Source organism: Tamandua tetradactyla, chromosome 2 (genome assembly GCF_023851605.1).
Source record: "Tamandua tetradactyla isolate mTamTet1 chromosome 2, mTamTet1.pri, whole genome shotgun sequence".
NCBI lineage: Eukaryota > Metazoa > Chordata > Mammalia > Pilosa > Myrmecophagidae > Tamandua > Tamandua tetradactyla.
The window spans coordinates 130,098,826-130,117,862 of NC_135328.1; the positions used below are offsets into that span (position 1 = coordinate 130,098,826).

At 42.8% G+C, this 19,037-nt stretch overlaps 1 protein-coding gene and 1 long non-coding RNA gene across 10 annotated transcripts in view; one reads left to right on the forward strand and one right to left on the reverse strand.

The window, feature by feature from the left end:
• EHMT1 (euchromatic histone lysine methyltransferase 1) overlaps positions 1 to 19,037 on the reverse strand; it is a 342,941-nt gene that overhangs the window by 159,918 nt on the left and 163,986 nt on the right. For 5 of the 8 annotated variants that reach the window (XM_077148876.1, XM_077148872.1, XM_077148877.1 and 2 more), the window contains 3 exons: positions 7,471 to 7,642; positions 1,756 to 1,913; positions 1,291 to 1,479 (listed from right to left, as the gene is read on the reverse strand). In XM_077148876.1, the coding sequence (XP_077004991.1) occupies positions 1,291 to 1,479; positions 1,756 to 1,913; positions 7,471 to 7,642 (519 nt within the window). The remainder of the gene's footprint in view (positions 1 to 1,290; positions 1,480 to 1,755; positions 1,914 to 7,470; positions 7,643 to 19,037) is intronic. The other 3 variants (XM_077148878.1, XM_077148873.1, XM_077148874.1) reach the window with 2 other exon arrangements.
• Positions 13,316 to 19,037, forward strand: part of LOC143673860 (uncharacterized) — a 32,687-nt gene continuing 26,965 nt past the window's right edge. For both annotated transcript variants that reach the window (XR_013170745.1, XR_013170746.1), the window contains exon 1: positions 13,316 to 13,843. This is a non-coding gene — a long non-coding RNA (uncharacterized LOC143673860). The remainder of the gene's footprint in view (positions 13,844 to 19,037) is intronic.

Here is a 19,037-nt window from a genome sequence, read left to right on the forward strand (position 1 = left end):
GGCAGAGCATAGTAGCCATGTGCAACTATAATTTTATTATAATTAGCATGTTTAAATGTCATCTAAAATTAGCTGGAAAACAGGATTATAATATTCTTTGTTTTCTTCCTTACACTTCTGTATAGGAAAAGAAAAAAATGGATATTATTAAGTAAATACATTAAAGATTCCCTTTAAATCTCTAACTTCAGCATGTTCTACCAATTTACTTTTGAATAAGTAACGTAAGAGCTGGAAGTCACAGTGATAAATTTGCCCCAAAATCTGCCAAGCAGGCAGGCTTGGCTAAAAATTAGTTTGAAATTTAAGCAAAAATAAGAACAGACATGCCCCAACTTGCAAAAGAGGAAAGAAAATTGCTTTACAGATGTGCCCATGAGGTGCCAAGCCATCACAAGTGTAAAAAGCTCATCGACAGAGTTATACCTTTTAAGGGAAGTCACTATTTCAGCCACTTCACCTGGGACTTGTCTGCCTACCACTGATTTTAGAGTAACTCACCAGATCTAATATGCCACCTTAAATACAGAAGGCCAAAAGTTTTCTCAACAAACTTTCAACATATATGAACAATAAAATTACATTTATACCCCCCAGGTGAACCCTTGCCAAATGCATCACTTCTTATTTATCCCTCTCAGAACTAAAAGAGTATGAATTTATGCCTAAAATTCAGTCTACTCTTTAAATTTCTGCTAGACTCTTCCCTGAGAACCTAGGTCTACTCCTTGTCTCCACAGAGGGGACCTCGGAAGCACTGCCCACAGTCTCCAGGCCAGAGGCCAGGACAGCTCTTGCTGGGACAGTGAGAATGGTCACCTTTAGCCACCTCCCAAAGCCACAGAACATGCCAGCAGCCCCTCAGAATCAACCCAATCCATCTCTCAGAGCCATCAACCTGTGTGGATGCACCCCCAATAAGGGAGGATGGGAGCCTCCCACTTGTCTACCCTCATCTGCAGGAGAGGCAATGCCTGTGATGACACCAGCCACACAAGGGCCAGTAACAAGCAGGAGCTAGTTGTGTACACAGCAAGCCACCAGTGACGCTTTTGGTCATTCACACTATCATCTATGCCATCTAGAGCTTAAAAAGAAAACCTCAAGGGATTTACTTCGAGGAATAGTGCACGGGTATAGAAATCCTTCTCAGATGAAAATAAACTCATATAATAATTTGAGGGAAATACAATACAGAAATATCAAGTCAGAAGTAAAGAAGGGGGTCTTATTAAGGACACCAAGTGTCCAGAATGTGGACTGTCATTTTCTTCACACTGTGTGCCCTACCTTTTGGGTGCGGTCAGTTTCGGACATGCTCTCTTTGGACGTCCTGCTGTCCTCCATGGGGAACGCAGCCACCTGCTCTGCTCCATGCTCCTCCTCTTCATCCAGCTCATCAGAGTCGTCCTCCTCTGAGTCCATGTCCAAGCTCTCTCCATTCACATGAAGGGTGCTGTCACCCAGGTCCTTCTCGCCCTGGAACATGGGCAGGGTCACACTATCAGGCAGAGCCATCTGTGTCCTGCTTAGACCCATGAAGCAATCCGCAAGAGCTCTGAGTGAGTGTGGGGCAGCAGGGCAAGAGGACAGAGAGCCCAGGCAAGCTCAAGGGCCTGCTGGGAAGACCTCAGAGCTCTGGCCCCTTCAGAGGGGACAAAGGCCATCCACAGTGCTGACCGCCTCATAGAACTCTGTAAATCAGAGTCCTGGGCACAGAAATATACGTGGCAATAACCCAAACATTACCCTTACCTTGGAACCCACAGTGGAATGAGTTATACTCTTAAACATCTCAATCACCGTCCTCTGTTTTAATACTTTGGTCTTTTTCTTAGGAACCAGGCTATAGGTTCCCATTCTTCGTTTTTTCTTCCGAGATACTGCAGCTGCTAAAACAAAAGGCAAGCAAGCTAAAAAAAAAAAAGTCAAAAGGGGACAAGAAAGGAAAAGAAATACAATTCAAATGTTTTTTAAAGGTAGATGACAGTTTACACAATGTGATTACCAAACTCATGATACATTTTGGAGGTCCATTAACATGGCAACAGTGATATTTATTTCTTACTCATTTTGTTTATAAACTGCACCAAGAAAGCTAAAACACTTCATAATTTATAATATTCAAAATTAAAAATAATAATAATAAAATAAAACACTGAGCTGCAGGCAAGAGAAACACCAGACAGAAATCAAACTCTTAGCAGGAGCAGGGCCCAGAGAGGCACCTCCCAATGCCCTGTCCCCTACAACCATGCCATATCACAAAAGGACAGAGGACAATGAGTGCTGGGGGGAGAACATGTCAAGAGCAAGGTGCCAGCATCACTGTCCTGAGCATCAGCCAGCCAGCCTGAGACACAGCAAATGGAAAGTAAATCAAAAGTCTCAAGACACGTCATTCCCCAGGCCAGCGGTTCTCTCCCCAGCACCTTCCTCCCCTCCCAGGAACCCAAGAACTAAGAAGGTTCTCTAAGCTGCCTTGCAGCTTACTGTTACAATGCAGAAGGATGTGGAGGGGAGAAGAGAGGAAAGGAGAGAGTATCTGGAGGTCTTGGTAGTCTTCTTGGCTTTCACAGACAGCCACGATATGCAGCAGGGAGGAAACGAGCTGGGGATTCTGGGGCACTCTTTCCCCCTTCCGGACAAAGCAGGCCCAGTGTGACTGGTTTTATATAACAAGACCTCTGCAATATGCTATTTTTAAAAAGTTTAGGGTTTAAAAATCATTGCTTTCAAACAGAGGAACTTTACTCAAGCAGGCTGGAAAAAAACACAAGATGTTTAACAGAAGAGAGAAGGATGCTGAAAGAGCATGTCAGAATGTGAACTGTAAAAAGAGGATGGGTGTGCTGACCACCCAAGAGTACAAGGCTCTAGGATGCCCAGCATAGTAGGAGAGGAACATGGGTGAGGGCGTGCCTGGGGCTGGTACAGGATGTGGGCCAGGTGAAGAAGGGCATCTTGTTCAGGATGCTTGCTCCATGTGCACCTGCAGCCTGTTCGGGGGGGGGGGGGGGGGTGCCGGGTGTGGGTCTGAGCCTACAATGTGATCATCCTCAAGGAAGCAGCTGTGCTTCTTGACTGTCCTACCACTGCTACCATAACCACCTTGATAGTTTGAATGCTTTGGGGGGTTGGGAGCAAAAGCCCAGCATTTGACCCCTTAGAGCTTCCAAGTCTCTCAGCTTTAAAGCATGTGATCCACACAGTTCAGGGCACAGCATCTGTCCTGTGTGCCAGAGTTCACTGGAACACGGCCTCACCCATTTGTTGCCATAGTCTCCGAGGCTGAGTTTCAGCCACAAGGACAGAGGAGGGATAGCAGTGACAGGGACCAAAAGGCCTGCAAAATCCCAAACACTAACTATTCATCCTCTCAGCAAACACTGTGATGACTCCTCTAATGAACTCGAGAATTAAGAATCGAGTGAGGGCACAGAGAAGGCTGCAACTGGCATTTACTAGAAATCTGCAAAAGGGAGTCTATACATTGGAACAGAATAAAGACCCACAGTCTAACGTTTGTTCTCACTGGTTATTTAACTAGTTGTGCACATGCAATTTAAGTAAGCACAGAATATATTGAGGGTAGAAGCCTGTGAAGGATCTTTTAGAAATGCAGGATACACCAAAACACAGTATTTACAGAAAGATGTTGTAGGGCAGGCCTTGTGCCCCATGACCAGGTGCTTCTGTCTGGCCCCTGCACGGAGGATGCCCAAGTAGGCCCAACACAGACAGCCCTACCCTCATGTGTCACTGGAGAGGAACGGACAACTGTTAACACCCAGCATGGGGAGCCATCCCTGCTCAGGGCAGAGTAAGAGGCAGGGAAGTCTTGCCAGGAGAGCAGATGCTTAAACAGGCTTCAACTGTGGAGCCCTCCTGGCACCAGGCAGCTGGAGAAGGGCCAGCAGTGGAAGCTAGAAAAGAGGACCTAAGGAAGGTTGTACAGGGAGAGAGTAGGAGGGTGGGGAGAATGGGACTGGGTGGGGAGCGCACAGCTCAAGTGCTCCACCCCAAGGGCAGAGTGCTTGCATGAGCTCAGTTATGGTCAGGGCAGAGAGGTCAGCCAGCTCCAGCGAACAGTCAGCAGGTGAGATCTCATCAGCTCTGTGGGGGCCCCCAGAAAGCTTCTGCAGCTCTGCTGTGACTGTGTCCAAGGACACCAATGTGCACAGGCCTGTCCCATGATAGTGAGAACCACCCATAGATGTACCTGCCCAGGTGCCAAGGTAGCTCCATGCCCTACCCCGACAGAGCCCCACAGACCCTGTTAATCTAGGCTCTCCTGCCACCCTGGCAATCCAGCAACAACCTCTACCTTTACTTAAAAAAAGAAACTCAAAATGATGACTGAAATCAGTCTTTTCTACATAAACCTCTACATTTGAACAGAAATCAGAGAAGGCTGTTAAAGACGCCAATCAGTAGCACATGTAAGTGAACTAAATGAAGCTGATGTGAGAATGATGGAAGGAGGAGGGCTGGGGGCACATATGAAACCAGAAGGAAAGAAAGACAATAAAGACTGAGATGGTATAATTTAGGAATGCCTACATTGTACAATGACAGTGATGAAATGTACAAATTAAAAAATGCTCTTGCATGGGAAAAAAAAAAGATGCCAATTAGCCATGTTAACAGCACTGAAGTTCATGTAGAGTCAAATTCTGGATGTGCCAGGAAAAACTAAGTTCACCCCAGGCCTCCCCTGGCCAGATCCATAGAGTGAGGCTGTGTGCACCATGGGACAGGGCGCTCTCCGCCACAGGCAGCATGAGCATGGAGGGACAGACAAGGGCCTTGATCCAAAACCACCAATGCTGGCCTCTATGACAGGAGATGATGTGGGATGGCACCGCTGAGGAGAATAAAAAGTGGATAGCTCATCTTTCCTGCTTGTGATGAATTTTAAAAAGTGGGCCCTCTGAGGAGGAGGGGAGCAGTCACCCCTATCCTCTTCAAAACAGTCATTTGTCAAAATAATAAAAAGAAACAGCATGAGGCCCTTGACTTCCTGGGTTAACTCTTTAATGCATTAGGTCCAAAAATCCCTCTGGCAGAGACGGCGATGCTCAGTGAGGTCTGAAGAAAAAAGCTGGGAAAAAGCTCCCCGACTCCTGTTACAGAGGCATCAGCACTAGACAAAGGACAGGTCCCAGCAGAGTGCAGTAACCCCTGTACACAACTGATGGCACGACGGGCAGCACTCTCATCTGAGACACAGATACTGTGATTTTTTCCCACTCCCTGGGAGGTGGGTGAGCTCTGAGATGACAACAGAGAGGACCAGTGGGGCATCTGGAGCACACACTGTGCTAAAAAAACAGGCTGATGGGCCACTCTACTGTTAGCCTACAGACACAACAAGGAAGGGAGAGGAGAAAGCTACAGAAACATAAACCTTTGGACCTGGCTAAACACATCTGGTATTTCTTATTGAATGGTTTTACTAAAAATATGATGAAATAAAATTAAACTAGAAAAAAAACATCACTTTAACAGAAATACTTATTTTCACATTACTTGCCAGTCTTTAAAATATAACGTTGGTATAATTCAATCATGCTTGGCAAAGCGCTAGAATAACTATTTGAAACAATGCTGAGCCAAAACAGCCAACAAGTACAGTAGGAAACTACCTTGCTCCAATGAAAAGAACCAAGACTCCTTGGAGGAATGGCAGATCCCATGGTTGGGTACGAAAGTACAAGATGAGCCTGGATCATCATCTTGTGCCAAAAAATGAAAAAGAGCTCAAAAAGCATTGGGGCCCAATTAGAGGACTGAGGACCCAACCTGAGGGGCCCTGCTGGCCGAGCCTGGTCCATGGACACAGCACATCAGACAGCAGCAGACTGCCACCCAGAGAGAGCAACAAAACACTGTAAGTAGGAAGGTGGGTCATAGACTGCAGAGGGATAGACTGATAGACTGGGAGTAAGGAAAGCACTTTCTTATCATACAAATCCAGCTGACAGAGAGGAAAGATGGAGTTCAGAACTTATCATCTGGCATCCACTGTTGTAACAATTAATCTGGGCAAGAATCATTAATGGATGCCAAATCAGGGGGTGTTGGTACAAAGAGAAAAGGATAGTGATAACATTTCAGAGTATCCTGTCCAAGATACACCTTAATCGCAAGATTACCAGCAGGGCCCTGCAGGCACCAGGCCATGGCGGGACCATCGTCAGCATACTCCTTACAGACAGGGCGAGGATGCCCACCACTCAGGGTGCTCAAGGAAGAGCCAGGCAAGCCCAAACCAGGGGGCCTACGCTTCAAAACAGCATGCCAAGACACAAAGGAAGGCTGAGGAATGTTCCAGCTTGAAGAAAACTAATAAGTCAAGTCACCTAGATGAGGGTTTCTTTCCTTTTACAGTGAAGGACACCGACAGGACAGCTGCAAAACCCGAGCAAGGTACACAGTCTTGAGTTAAAGTTAATTTCCTGACTTTCATAACTACACTGCAGTTATCTAAAATAATCCATATTTTTAAGATGTTACACTGTTACTTTTGGTAAATAACCTGAAGTAAAAAACCTGGAAGGACAAAATGACTGCAGCTTATGATCCTATTTCAGAAATAAAAAACTACACAGAGCCCTGGGTATGGGGACATTTGTGCACGTGTGGTAAAATGCTGAAGGGGATACAGGAACCCTTCGGAAAATCTTTACAGCTTTTCTGGAAGTCTGAAATTATGTAAAAATACAAAGTGTTTTAAAAGTCCTGGACAAGACGTGCACCAATGGTCGACAGCACTCACCTCCAGAAAAGCCTCCTCCAGGTCAACAGCCTGTCCAGCCAGCACCAGGCAGCAAACCACGTGTGCACCTACCACATGCATGAGCTCTCCCCACAGTCCAACTCCTAATGGCCTATTCTGGAGGCAGGTACAGCAATTCCTCTAGAAATGGTACCAAAGTCACGCTGCTCACAAGACAGAGGAGGGAAATAGACCCCTCCCTGAGGGACACCTTCCAGAAAAGCCATCCACACTGTCCCCAGCTTCTGGCAGAGGCCCCCAGCAAGGAACCCAGGCTTGCCACTTTCCAAATTGTCATAAAAAGAAGCAAATACCAAGGAGTACAGAGAACTGCCCATGGCCACCCAGAAACATGGCTGGCAACAAAGCCCCATACCCAAACTATCGTCTCCTCAACTCCAAACCAGAAGCCTTCCTGCCATGACTTTATGCCTCAGGGCTTCTCAAAACTAACAGGCTTCTACCCTAAAATTAGACTGAGATTTTAGCAATGAAAACAGTCTTCATCTTAAGATCGAAAACAAACTAAGGCTTTAAAACAGAGGTCAGAGCCCCTCCCACAGGCACACAGTCAGATGTAGAGCAACACACAGGTTGACAAACATGGTTTTAGTTTTGAGAGGTACAGTTCCTTAAAATACATTCAAAGAGGGAAAAAAAAAAACGTAGTGTTGGGTCTCCCTTTTTACCTGTCTGTGACTTTGTGGTGGCCACGTAGCACTGGTTTTGAGGTAGTGACTGATGAAGGGATGGGAAGGGGGGTAAAAGCTGCTGTCTTCCAAAATCAGAAACGTTTTTGTTGATCTCCTCTTTTGACTCCTTATGATCTCGAGCTTCTCTCAGGTCCTTACTGGCTGCATGCTTCAAAACAAAAATAATAAAACAGCTATAATTATGTGCAAAGAAACTGAGGCTGAAGTAACATACCTCTCAAAAGGTAGCCCTTTTCCCCACAAATTCTCCTCCACTGAAAGACAAGCTCCCATGCAAAAGAGACGGACAAAGCCTCACAGCAGACACATGGCACCAAGGCAAACCACTGCCTAAAGCTAGGAGTGGTTGCTACAATGTTAACGCACAAGAAAGGCAGAAGAAGATGGGTGAAGGATGGTGTAGACTAATGAACGAAGGTTGTGCTGCTACAAAAAGGAACAATGTCGTGAGGCAGGCAAGGATGTGAATGAACACCTGGGACATTTGGTGAGAAAAAATAAGCCAGAAACATAAAAACAACAATGGTATGGTCACCTTTAGAAAATGCTTATAAGAAACAGGGACCTAGATTGTAAGCTTTTAGAGCAGACACATTAAGCCCGGGGTGGTGATTATTATTTCTGGATTTTGAGAGGCTGCTACATATATATAAAACTGTTATCAAGAGATGAGCACGAAGCTGAACAGATTGGGGTTAAACTAATTCAGAACACAGGGGTAAGGAACACAGTAGCTATATTTTAGAACCACACACACTCTTTGAGACCAATGGAAGAAAGGTTTATTTGATCTGGAACTGAAATTTGCTGTAGTGCATAATCTAACTCAACCTACCTGTATAGCTCATTTGAATAACTGAAACACAGAGAGCAAAGAATGAAAAAGAGGTCCTTTAATCCTGTATAGATTATTGTAATGTCTGGAAACATCCTAGAGTATATTAACCAGATAATCAGAAAGTACTGGCAAAGTCCCCTGGGGGGAGGGGGACAAAGACTATGGAACTATTAAACCGTACCATGAGGGAATCCCCTGATACTGTGTCAAACTTGAGGGACACCCAAATCAACAGGCCATGCCCTCGATCAGGAGGCTTATTCTTGTGAAGCTTATGGAGGTAGCAGAGAAGCTTAGACTACCTATAGTCATGCCTAAGAGTTACTTCTGGAAGACCTCTGTTGTTGCTCAGATGTGGCCTCAGTCTCTCTAGGCCCAACTCTACAAGTGAAATTATTGCCCTCCGCCACTACGTGGGACATGACATCCAGGGGTAAAAGTCTCCCTGGCAACATGGGAGAGGACTCCCAGGAATGAATCCATACCTGGCACTGTGGGATCAACAATTTCATCCTGACCCAAAGGGGGGAAAAGAAATGTAATTAATAAAGTATCAGTGGCAGAGAGAGTTCAAATAGAGTTGAGAGGCTACTCTGGAGGTTGCTCTTACACAAGCTTCAGGTAGACCTTGCTACCTATCATAACCTTCCAACCCCCAACCAGGACCACTCCAGCCAATCCTAAAGAACACCTAGGGCAATGTATAAGATTCCACACAAGGGTTCCAGGCACTAGAGTAACTTTTTAGAAACCTATAACTTCCAGATGGGTCCCTGGTCCAGATAAGTCCTGAAACCTAGCCCAGCCTCTCCAGAACATCAGATAGTTCCATCTCCCTACCCCATATTAGTGACAGACCTTTCCAATATCAAAAATTTAGAATTGCCGTAGCCCAAACAATCCCAATGAGAGGTGTGGAAAGATCAAAGGTAATGGTGGAATTATACATAGAAGATAGGAATTAACAAATGAATATGAACGCTGAATCATTAAATTGATATCTCTTTTAGTCTCCAGTATTTTAGAGCAGCCAGAAGTAAAAACCTAAAATTGTGAAATTATAATCCATGTCAAAGTCTGAAATATGTTCTACAACTAATTGTGGTGCTGTGCTTAGAAATTTATAGCTTTTTTGTATATATGTTATTGGTCACAAAAAAAGAAAGGGAAAAAAGTCAACTGTGATGATCAAGTATTTAAGCCCTCTAGCCTCCTATATTCTGGAGCAACCAGAAGGAAAAATATGAGAGGATGTCATGATAGCCCATGACAAACTCTGGGATCTATACTATAACCATTTTTTGAAGAGTGCTTTGAAAACTACAGCTTGTGTATATATGTTATACTATACAATAAAAAAGTCAAAAAGAAAAAAAAGAATAAGAAAGGCAGGGAGGAGGTGGAAGAGAAAGGGGGAACAGAAGGAGGAGAGGGAGGAGGAGAAAGACAAGGAGGAGGAAGAAATAGAAGCAGCAACAGAAATTGCAAGTGGCCTGCAAAGTCTCAAACATATTCTACCTGGACCTATACAAAAAAGATTGCTGACCCCGATTTACGTAATGAAAACATCACTAAGTTAAAGGCATACCCAAAGTTATTTATATGATACTTGAGACTCAGAGTAAGAGCTCTGAAGCTACTAAAGTCAGCATTACCCCATAGAGCAACTGTTTTAAAAGCTGAAAAAGTGAACAAACTTCGACTAGAGCTATGAATGAAGCTGATGTGGATAGGACTAAGGTAAATCAGAATACAGGGTAAAGGATGATAATCATCCATATTATAAAACTTTAATCTCTGTGAAGATCAAAGGGAGAGATATCTATTTGATGCAAAATTTATACTTTGGGCAGCACATTATCTAATTTAACTTGGTTGGTCAGTTTAGTTGAACACTATAACCATGTGGAATCTTGATAGGGTGTAAGATCTTGTTGGTTTGCCCAGATTAGTGCAATGCCCTGATATATCCCAGAATAATTTGGGCAGAGAATAAAAAAGCATTTGCAAAGCCCCCTTGGGAGACTCGGGAGAAAGGAGGAAATATTCAACTTCCCCATCTGGGGAATTCCTGTTATTTTCGAAGCAGTGGGGACAACCAATTCAACAGGCTGAGCCTTTCAATCTTGGATCTTGCACCTATGAAGCTTATTCCTGCAAAGGAGAAGCTAAGCCTACTTACAGTTATGCCTAAGAGTCACCCCCAGAGAATCTCTTCTGTTGCTCAGATGTGGCCTTTCTAGAACAACTCAGCAGGTGAACTCACTGCCCTCCTCCCTATGTGGGATATGACTCCCAGGGATGTAAATCTCCTTGGCAATGTGGGACATGACTCCTGGGAATGAGCTGGGGGACCCAGCAACATGGGATTGAGAAAACCTTCTTGACCAAAAGGGGGAAGAGAGAAATGAGACAAAATAAAATCTCAATGGCTGAGAGATTTCAGACAGAAACCTCCAGAGGTTATCCTGGAGGTTATTCTTAAGCATTATATAGATACCCCTTTTTAGTTTGTGGTGTTATTGGAGTGACTGGAAAGAAGTACCTGAAACTGTTGAGCTGTATTCCAATAGCCTTGATTCTTGAAAACGATTGTGTAAATAAAGATACGGCTTTTACTATGTGATTATGTGATTGTGAAAACTTTGTGTCTAATGCTCATTTTATCCAGCATATGGACAGATGAGCAAAAAAAAAAAAAGAATAAAAATAAATAACACGGGGGGATAAAGGGTAAAAATTGGGTAGACTGAAATACGGTGGGTCAATGGGGGGAGTAAAGGGTAAAGGGAGGTATGATTTTTCTCTTTTTATTTCTTTTTCTGGAGTGATAGAAATGTCCTAAAAATGATCAAGAATACACATCTATCTGATGATACTGTGAGCCACTGATTGTACAATATGGTTGAACTGTATGTGTGTGGATATTTCTCAATAAAAATACATATATTTTTAATTTTTGAAAAAAAAATTAAGCACATACTTACCTTACAATCTAGCAGTCAGACTCTCAGATATTTATCTGAGAGAAGAAGAAACCTAAGTCCCTACAAAAATGTGTGTACAAATGTTCATAGCGAACTGATTGAGAAGAGTCAAAAACTGAAATCACCCAAGTTTCTTTAATGAGTGAATGGTCAAACAACCTGTGGCCATCCACAGCACGGAACACTCCTCAGTGACAAACAAGATGTCACCACTGGTAGCACACCTCAGACAGAAATCAGGAAACCGCCAGCTCCAAAGGTTATAAACTGTGTATTCCATTTATGAACAGAGGTGGCAGGGACTCAGAGCACAGGGGCTCTCACGACAAAGGGGCTATTACCGGGGGTCTCTGTGGAGATGAAGAGCTCTGTATCCTAGTGGCGGAGGCAAAGATCTGCGTGTATGATCAAAGGGCCCAGAGCCACACACAGACAGGCACACTCACACATGCACATACACAAGTGAACACACGTGCATACAGGCACATACACAAGGCACATGTGAGTAAGAGTGTGCGCACACACATACACACACAAACATAAATGAATGTGCACACAGGCACATTCACATACACAAGGCACATATGAGTCAGTGTGTGCACACACAAACATAAATGAATACACCTGCACATACACAGGCACACGTGAACACATACAGAAGGCACAGGCACACGTGAACACATACACTTACAGAAGGCACATGGACACATGAACACACACACATACACACACGTGAAGACATGCACACATACACAAGAAACACACATATACAGGCACACGGATGCACATACACAGGCGCATGTGCACCTACACATGCATACGCACACCTGTGAACACATGCATCTGTATGTGCACACACACATGTACGCATGTGAACACACTGAAAATGGATGTGCATGCCAACACATCCATACACACAAGTACACATGCATATGACCACATGCAAGCATCCAGATATATGCATACAAAAATACATGTCTGCACACATAAGCATGAACATGTGCTCACGTGCATGCATATACACATACATGCATGAGCACATGTACACATGCATACGTGTGTGGACAGACACACACACAACGGTCATGGTGAAACTGGAATAAGGCAACATTGCCTTCCTGGTTGTGATATTGTACTACAGTTACAGAAGCTGGGGAAGGGTACACGGGACTTCTCTGTACTATTTTTGCAGCTTCCTGTGAATCTATAATTATTTAAAAATAAAAAGTTTAAAGAAACAATAGTGGTCAGTGTATCTTTTCAACATGCATGTCTCCATGACCATATTTAAATGTGATAAAATGAGTTAATTTTAGACCATCCATATTTAAAACATTCCAGAAGCACTACCCTTTGTAACTCAAATTTACAATGGAAAATTTTGGAAGTCAACTTGTACAAAGGGTAAGCTTCAGATTTCTTTTAGGGGCTAGGAGAGCCTAGTTTATTCATCTTGAGACCTGCAGCTACAGATTCCTTTCAGCACTCCACAGAAACTAGTCTCCCAGGTTGGTGTCAAAGCTGAACCTTGACCCAGGTGCCATAGTATGCTGACACCCCCTCCGCTGCCTGGCCCCGCAGAAAGCTTCTGGGGCTGCTCCTTCATTGCCACCATTTCTGGTTTTTAAATCTAATCCTTAAACAAAGGCATTGCCCGGCAACCCGAACTCTCTCTCCTGTTCTTTCTTATGCTTGTTCCCTCCTAAAGTTAAACGTTGTTCTGAAAATCCAAAGGACTGTAATAAGGGTGAGAGACAATAAATGCATAGACTGCCAAGGTCATTTCCTCACTGGCTGAAGGAACACGTGAGGTTTGCAGATATAGAACACAGGCAGCCACTATTCCGCACTTCAATTACCACAGGCTAGCCAGATGCCACTGCCCCAACAATAAGGCTCAAATTTCAGCTGCCAGGTCAATTACGTGCACCTAACAGTACAAAGTGTGGCCTTGGCTGCTGGCTCCTCTGTTCCCATGTCACAATGCAAGCAACACGCTTTGAGGCTAGCAACCACACCACTTCATTCAAAGACTGTCTGACTGGTCACTGTGCGTCTGTCACTACTTCATGCACAGACAGCAAAGTGTGAGCATATCACCTGTGAAAAAAAAAGAAAGAAAGAAAAACGAAGTGTTGCTTCCTTGTCTGCCCATGTGATATTTTACGAAAATGGATCACTGAAAGAGGGAAATGGCCAACAAAGATGAAAGTTTAGCAAAGAAATGAAGAGGGTTAGTGCTAAAAGTGAGATCTGAACTGAATGCAGGGACCTGAGGAGGTGCAGGCTGTGGGAGGAGAGGCCTGCCCATTTGTTGCAGCCCCGATGGTCAGGACCAAAGTGACTGCGACAGAAAGGATGCAGATGCCAGAGAAAGCAACGCCGACGACCAGCTCTCAGTAAAGAAGCTCTCAGAGACATTCACAATACCGAAAGCACAAATGCTGGAGAGGCTGATCCCAATGCAGAAAGGAGCCTGATAATTCGCCAAGGCAGAGAAAATCCTATTGACGAGGAGACAATGGTGAGTGCTGTTCAAACTTCTCTTGATACGCTTTTTACAAAGAAATAAAGCACCTTAATACTCAATGTTCCTCATACTTCCAATTATAGTGTGCTGCAAAATACATCAATTTTTTATTTTTAAAATATTTTAACAAATGTTTAAAAGCCACTGGGCAGCTGTTGCCCCCAACTGAGGAAGGTTGCTGCAGCTGATGTCGGGCCCCAGACTTCTTCAGAGGGGAGTGCCCAGGTGGGCTCCAAATCTCCACAGAGCCCCACCCAAGAAGCCAATTTTACGTGTGTTGCTTTATTAAATGTACACAGCATCAGAGGCACCTTTTTATCAGGGATTACTCCAAGACAGGGGAGCGAGGAGGAGCACAGCAGAGGGAAAAAAGGAAAGGAAGAGGGGAAAAAAGAGACGGAGGGAGTATTTGGGTGCTAGTACATCAGGGGAACATGGCCCAGAGTGCAGATGGCCACATGCATGCCCTTAACTCTGGAAGCATCAGCCAGGCTCGTCAAAATGAGCTGTGCTCTCCACGGCCCTGACAAGCTGCAACCTCCCTCCAGCACCACAGCAGCCATGTTCTATACCAGCCACGACTTCCTGGGACCTCATTCACTGATTTCTTTTTACTCTCACATGAGTTAAGAGTGAAAAGTAGGTACTTTTCTTCCATTTTATGGAAAAGAAAGTAGAGGCACATGAGTTAAAACACACAGCCCGGCTATGTTTGACAGGAAGACATCAACATTATTTACCCCAGCAGTAAATAATGGAGACAGGGACAAGAGTTACAAAGAGATTTGCATTTTCTATTTGGTGAGGGTGTGTTTGTTACCTTTCTCCTAGAAACAATGAAATTATCTAAAATTGAGAATGTTGATGGAATGCTGACTTTGGACATTATACATGATGCCCAATGAATGGAAATGGCCAAAGGATGCACTGACTAAGAAGTAGGATGGTGAATGATGGTATATACATATGATCAAATATTGTGCTGCTAGAAAAAGGAACGAAGTTGTGAAGCATGTAACACTGTGAATGAACCTATGGGACATGTGGTGAGGCAAAATAAGCCAAAAACAAAGAGCAAATACCATATGGTCTAATTTAGAAAATACTCATAAGAAAACAGGGACTCAGACTGTAAGCTCTTAGAGCAGTCACATTTAGTCCAGAGTGGTCAGTGTTATTTCTGGATTCTGAGAGGATGGTCTCTATATGTGTAACTGGTATTCCAAGTTAAGAACAAAGCCTACCAGGGGGGACTGAGGTAATTAAGAACACAAAGGCAAGAAAGACAGCGTCTGTATTTAGAACCTCATCTACTCTTTGAGACCAAAGGAAGAAAGGTTTATTTTATCCAGTACCTAAATCTTCTGTAGCACATAATCTTAACTCAACCTGTCTGGATAGATCATTTAAACAATCCAAACACAGGAAGCCCAGAATAAGAGTGAGGGCCTTTAATCCTGTAATGCTTGAATACATTCCAGAATATGTTAACCATATAATCACAAAGTATTGGCAAAGTCCCTTGAGGGATAGGAGAAAAAATATGGAACTATTAAACTTCACCACCGGGAAAATCCTGATACTCTGTCAAACATTAGGGACACCCAAATCAATGGGACAAGCCCTTGATCTTGAGGCTTACTCTTGTGAAGCTTATGTAAGAAGCGGAGAAGCTTAGCCTGCCTATAGGTATACCTAACAGTTACTTCCGGAGGGCCTCTTCTGTTGCTCAGATGTGGCCTATCTCTTCCTAAACCCAACTCTGCAACTGCCCTTTCCCCTTCGTGGGGCATGACATCCAGGAGTAAAAGTCCTGAAAGCATGAGAGATGACTCACAAGGATGAGCCTGGCCCTGGCACTATGGGATGGACAATGCCATCCTGACCAAAGGAGGAAAGGAAGTATAACAAAAAAGGTATTGTTGGCTGAGAGAATTCAAATAGAGTCAAGAGGCTACTCTGGAGGTCACTTCTATGTAAGCTTCACTTAGACATTGCTACATACCATAACTTGCCAAACCCCTACCAAAATCATTTCTGCCAATCCTAAGGAACACTTAGGGCATTATATAAGATTCTACGAAGGTTCCATGCACTAGGGTAACTTTCAAGAAACCTATAATCTCCAGATGGGTCCCTGGACCAGGTAAGTCCTGAAACCTAGAGGGCCCAGCCTCTTCAGAACATAAGTTAGTTCCATCTCCCTATCCCTTATCACTGACAGCTCCTCCCAACATGAAAAAGTTACAATGGGTATAGCCCAAAAACCCCTAAACAATGGGAGAAAGATCACAAGTGATGGTGGAGTTATACAGAGAAGGTAGAGTTTTTAACAAATGAGTATGACTGCTGAATCATTATACTGATATTTCTCTTAGTCTCCAGTATCCTAGAGCAGCTAGAAATTAAAACCTAAAAGTGTGGAACTGTAACCCATATCAAACTCTGAAATCTGTTCTACAACTAACTGTTGTGAGGTGCTTTGAAATTTATTGATTTTTTTTTTGTATATATGTTATTTTCACACACATAAAAAAGGTGATTGTGACAACAAAAAAAGAAAAAATTAAGCTTTGTAGAAAAATACAAGGGCTACCCTTAAGTAGTAACTACTCACAGGGATTGAAGAAAGCTACCAGGCTGTACCTGGATCATTTGTCTAGTTCTAAAAGGTACCATTAAAAAAAAAAAGTGGACCCGCAGACAAACGTGTGCCACGAGCGCCACCTACTGGGCAGGATAAGAAAAACAGAATCCAGAGATTTCACAGAAAAATCTTTCAACCTGTTGGGTCCAACACCCAGGGAAATCTGACTAAATGCCCAGACGCCAGCAGAAGATAATGGATCATGCTCAGAAATTTGAAAATATGGCCCAGTCAAAGGAACAAACCAATAGTTCAAATGAGATACAGGAGCTGAGACAACTAATGCTGAATATACGAACAGAAATGGAAAACCCCTTCAAAAACGAAATCAATAAATTGAGGGAGGACATGAAGAAGACAAGGGCTGAACAAAAAGAAGAAATAGAAAAACTGAAAAAACAAATCACAGAACTTATGGAAGTGAAGGATAAAGTAGAAAAGATGGAAAAAACAATGGATACCTACAATGACAGATTTAAAGAGACAGAAGATAGAATTGGTGATTTGGAGGATGGAACATCTGAATTCCAAAAAGAAACAGAGACTATAGGGAAAAGAATGGAAAAATTTGAACAGGGGATCAGGGAACTGAAGGACAATATGAACCGCACAAATATACGTGTTGTGGGTGTCCCAGAAGGAGAAGAGAAGGGAAAAGGAGGAGAAAAACTAATGGAAGAAATTATCACTGAAAATTTCCCAACTCTTATGAAAGACCTAAAATTACAGATCCAAGAAGTGCAGCGCACCCCAAAGAGAACAGACCCAAATAGGCGTTCTCCAAGACACTCACTAGTTAGAATGTCAGAGGTCAAAGAGAAAGAGAGGATCTTGCAAGCAGCAAGAGAAAAACAATCTGTCACATACAAGGGAAACCCAATAAGACTATGTATACATTTTTCAGCAGAAACCATGGAAGCTAGAAGACAGTGGGATAATATATTTAAATCACTAAAAGGGAAAAACCGCCAACAAAGACTCCTATATCCAGCAAAATTGTCCTTCAAAAATGAGGGGGAAATTAAAACATTCTCAGACAAAAAGTCACTGAGAGAATTTGTGACCAAGAGACCAGCTCTGCAAGAAATACTAAAGGGAGCACTATAGTCAGATACGAAAAGACAGAAGAGAGAGGTATGGAGAAGAGTGTAGAAAGAAGGAAAGTCAGATATGATATATATAATACAAAAGGCAAAATGGTAGAGGAAAATATTATCCAAACAGTAATAACACTAAATGTTAATGGACTGAATTCCCCAATCAAAAGACATAGACTGGCAGAATGGATTAAAAAACAGGATCCTTCTATATGCTGTCTACAGGAAACACATCTTAGACCCAAAGATAAACATAGGTTGAAAGTGAAAGGTTGGGAAAAGATATTTCATGCAAATAACAACCAGAAAATAGCAGGCGTAGCTATACTAATATCCGACAAATTAGACTTCAAATGTAAAAGAGTTAAAAGAGACAAAGAAGGACACTATCTACTAATAAAAGGAACAATTAAACAAGAAGACATAACAATCATAAATATTTACGCACCGAACCAGAATGCCCCAAAATACATGAGGAATACACTGCAAACACTGAATAGGGAAACAGACACATATACCATAATAGTTGGAGACTTCAATTCACCACTCTCATCAATGGACAGAACATCTAGACAGAGGATCAATAAAGAAATAGAGAATCTGAATATTACTATAAATGAGCTAGACTTAACAGACACTTATAGGACATTACACCCCACAACAGCAGGATACACCTTTTTCTCAAGTGTTCATGGATCATTCTCAAAGATAGACCATATGCTGGGTCACAGAGCAAGTCTTAACAAATTTAAAAAGATTGAAATCATACACAACACTTTCTCGGATCATAAAGGAATGAAGTCGGAAATCAATAATAGGCGGAGTGCCAGAAAACTCAAAAATACATGGAGGCTCAACAACACACTCTTAAACAACAAGTGGGTCAAGGAAGAAATTGCAAGAGAAATTAGCAAATACCTCGAGGCGAATGAAAATGAAAACACAACATATCAAAACTTATGGGACGCAGCAAAGGCAGTGCTAAGAGGGAAATTTATTGCCCTAAATGCCTATATCAGAGAAGAAGAAAAGGCAAAAATGCAGGAATTAACTGTCCACTTGGAAGAACTGGAGAAAGAACAGCAAACTAATCCCAAAGCAAGCAAAAGGAAAGAAATAACAAAGATTAGAACAGAAATACATGAAATTGAAAACATGAAAACAATAGAGAAAATCAATAAGACCAGAAGTTGGTTCTATGAGAAAATCAATAAGATTGATGGGCTCTTAGCAAGATTGACAAAAAGAAGAAGAGAGAGGATGCAAATAAATGAGATCAGAAATGGAAGAGGAGACATAACTACTGACCTCACAGAAATAAAGGAGGTAATAACAGGATACTATGAACAATTTACGCTAATAAATACAACAATTTAGAGGAAATGGATGGGTTCCTGGAAAGACATGAACAACCAACTTTGACTCAAGAAGAAATAGATGACCT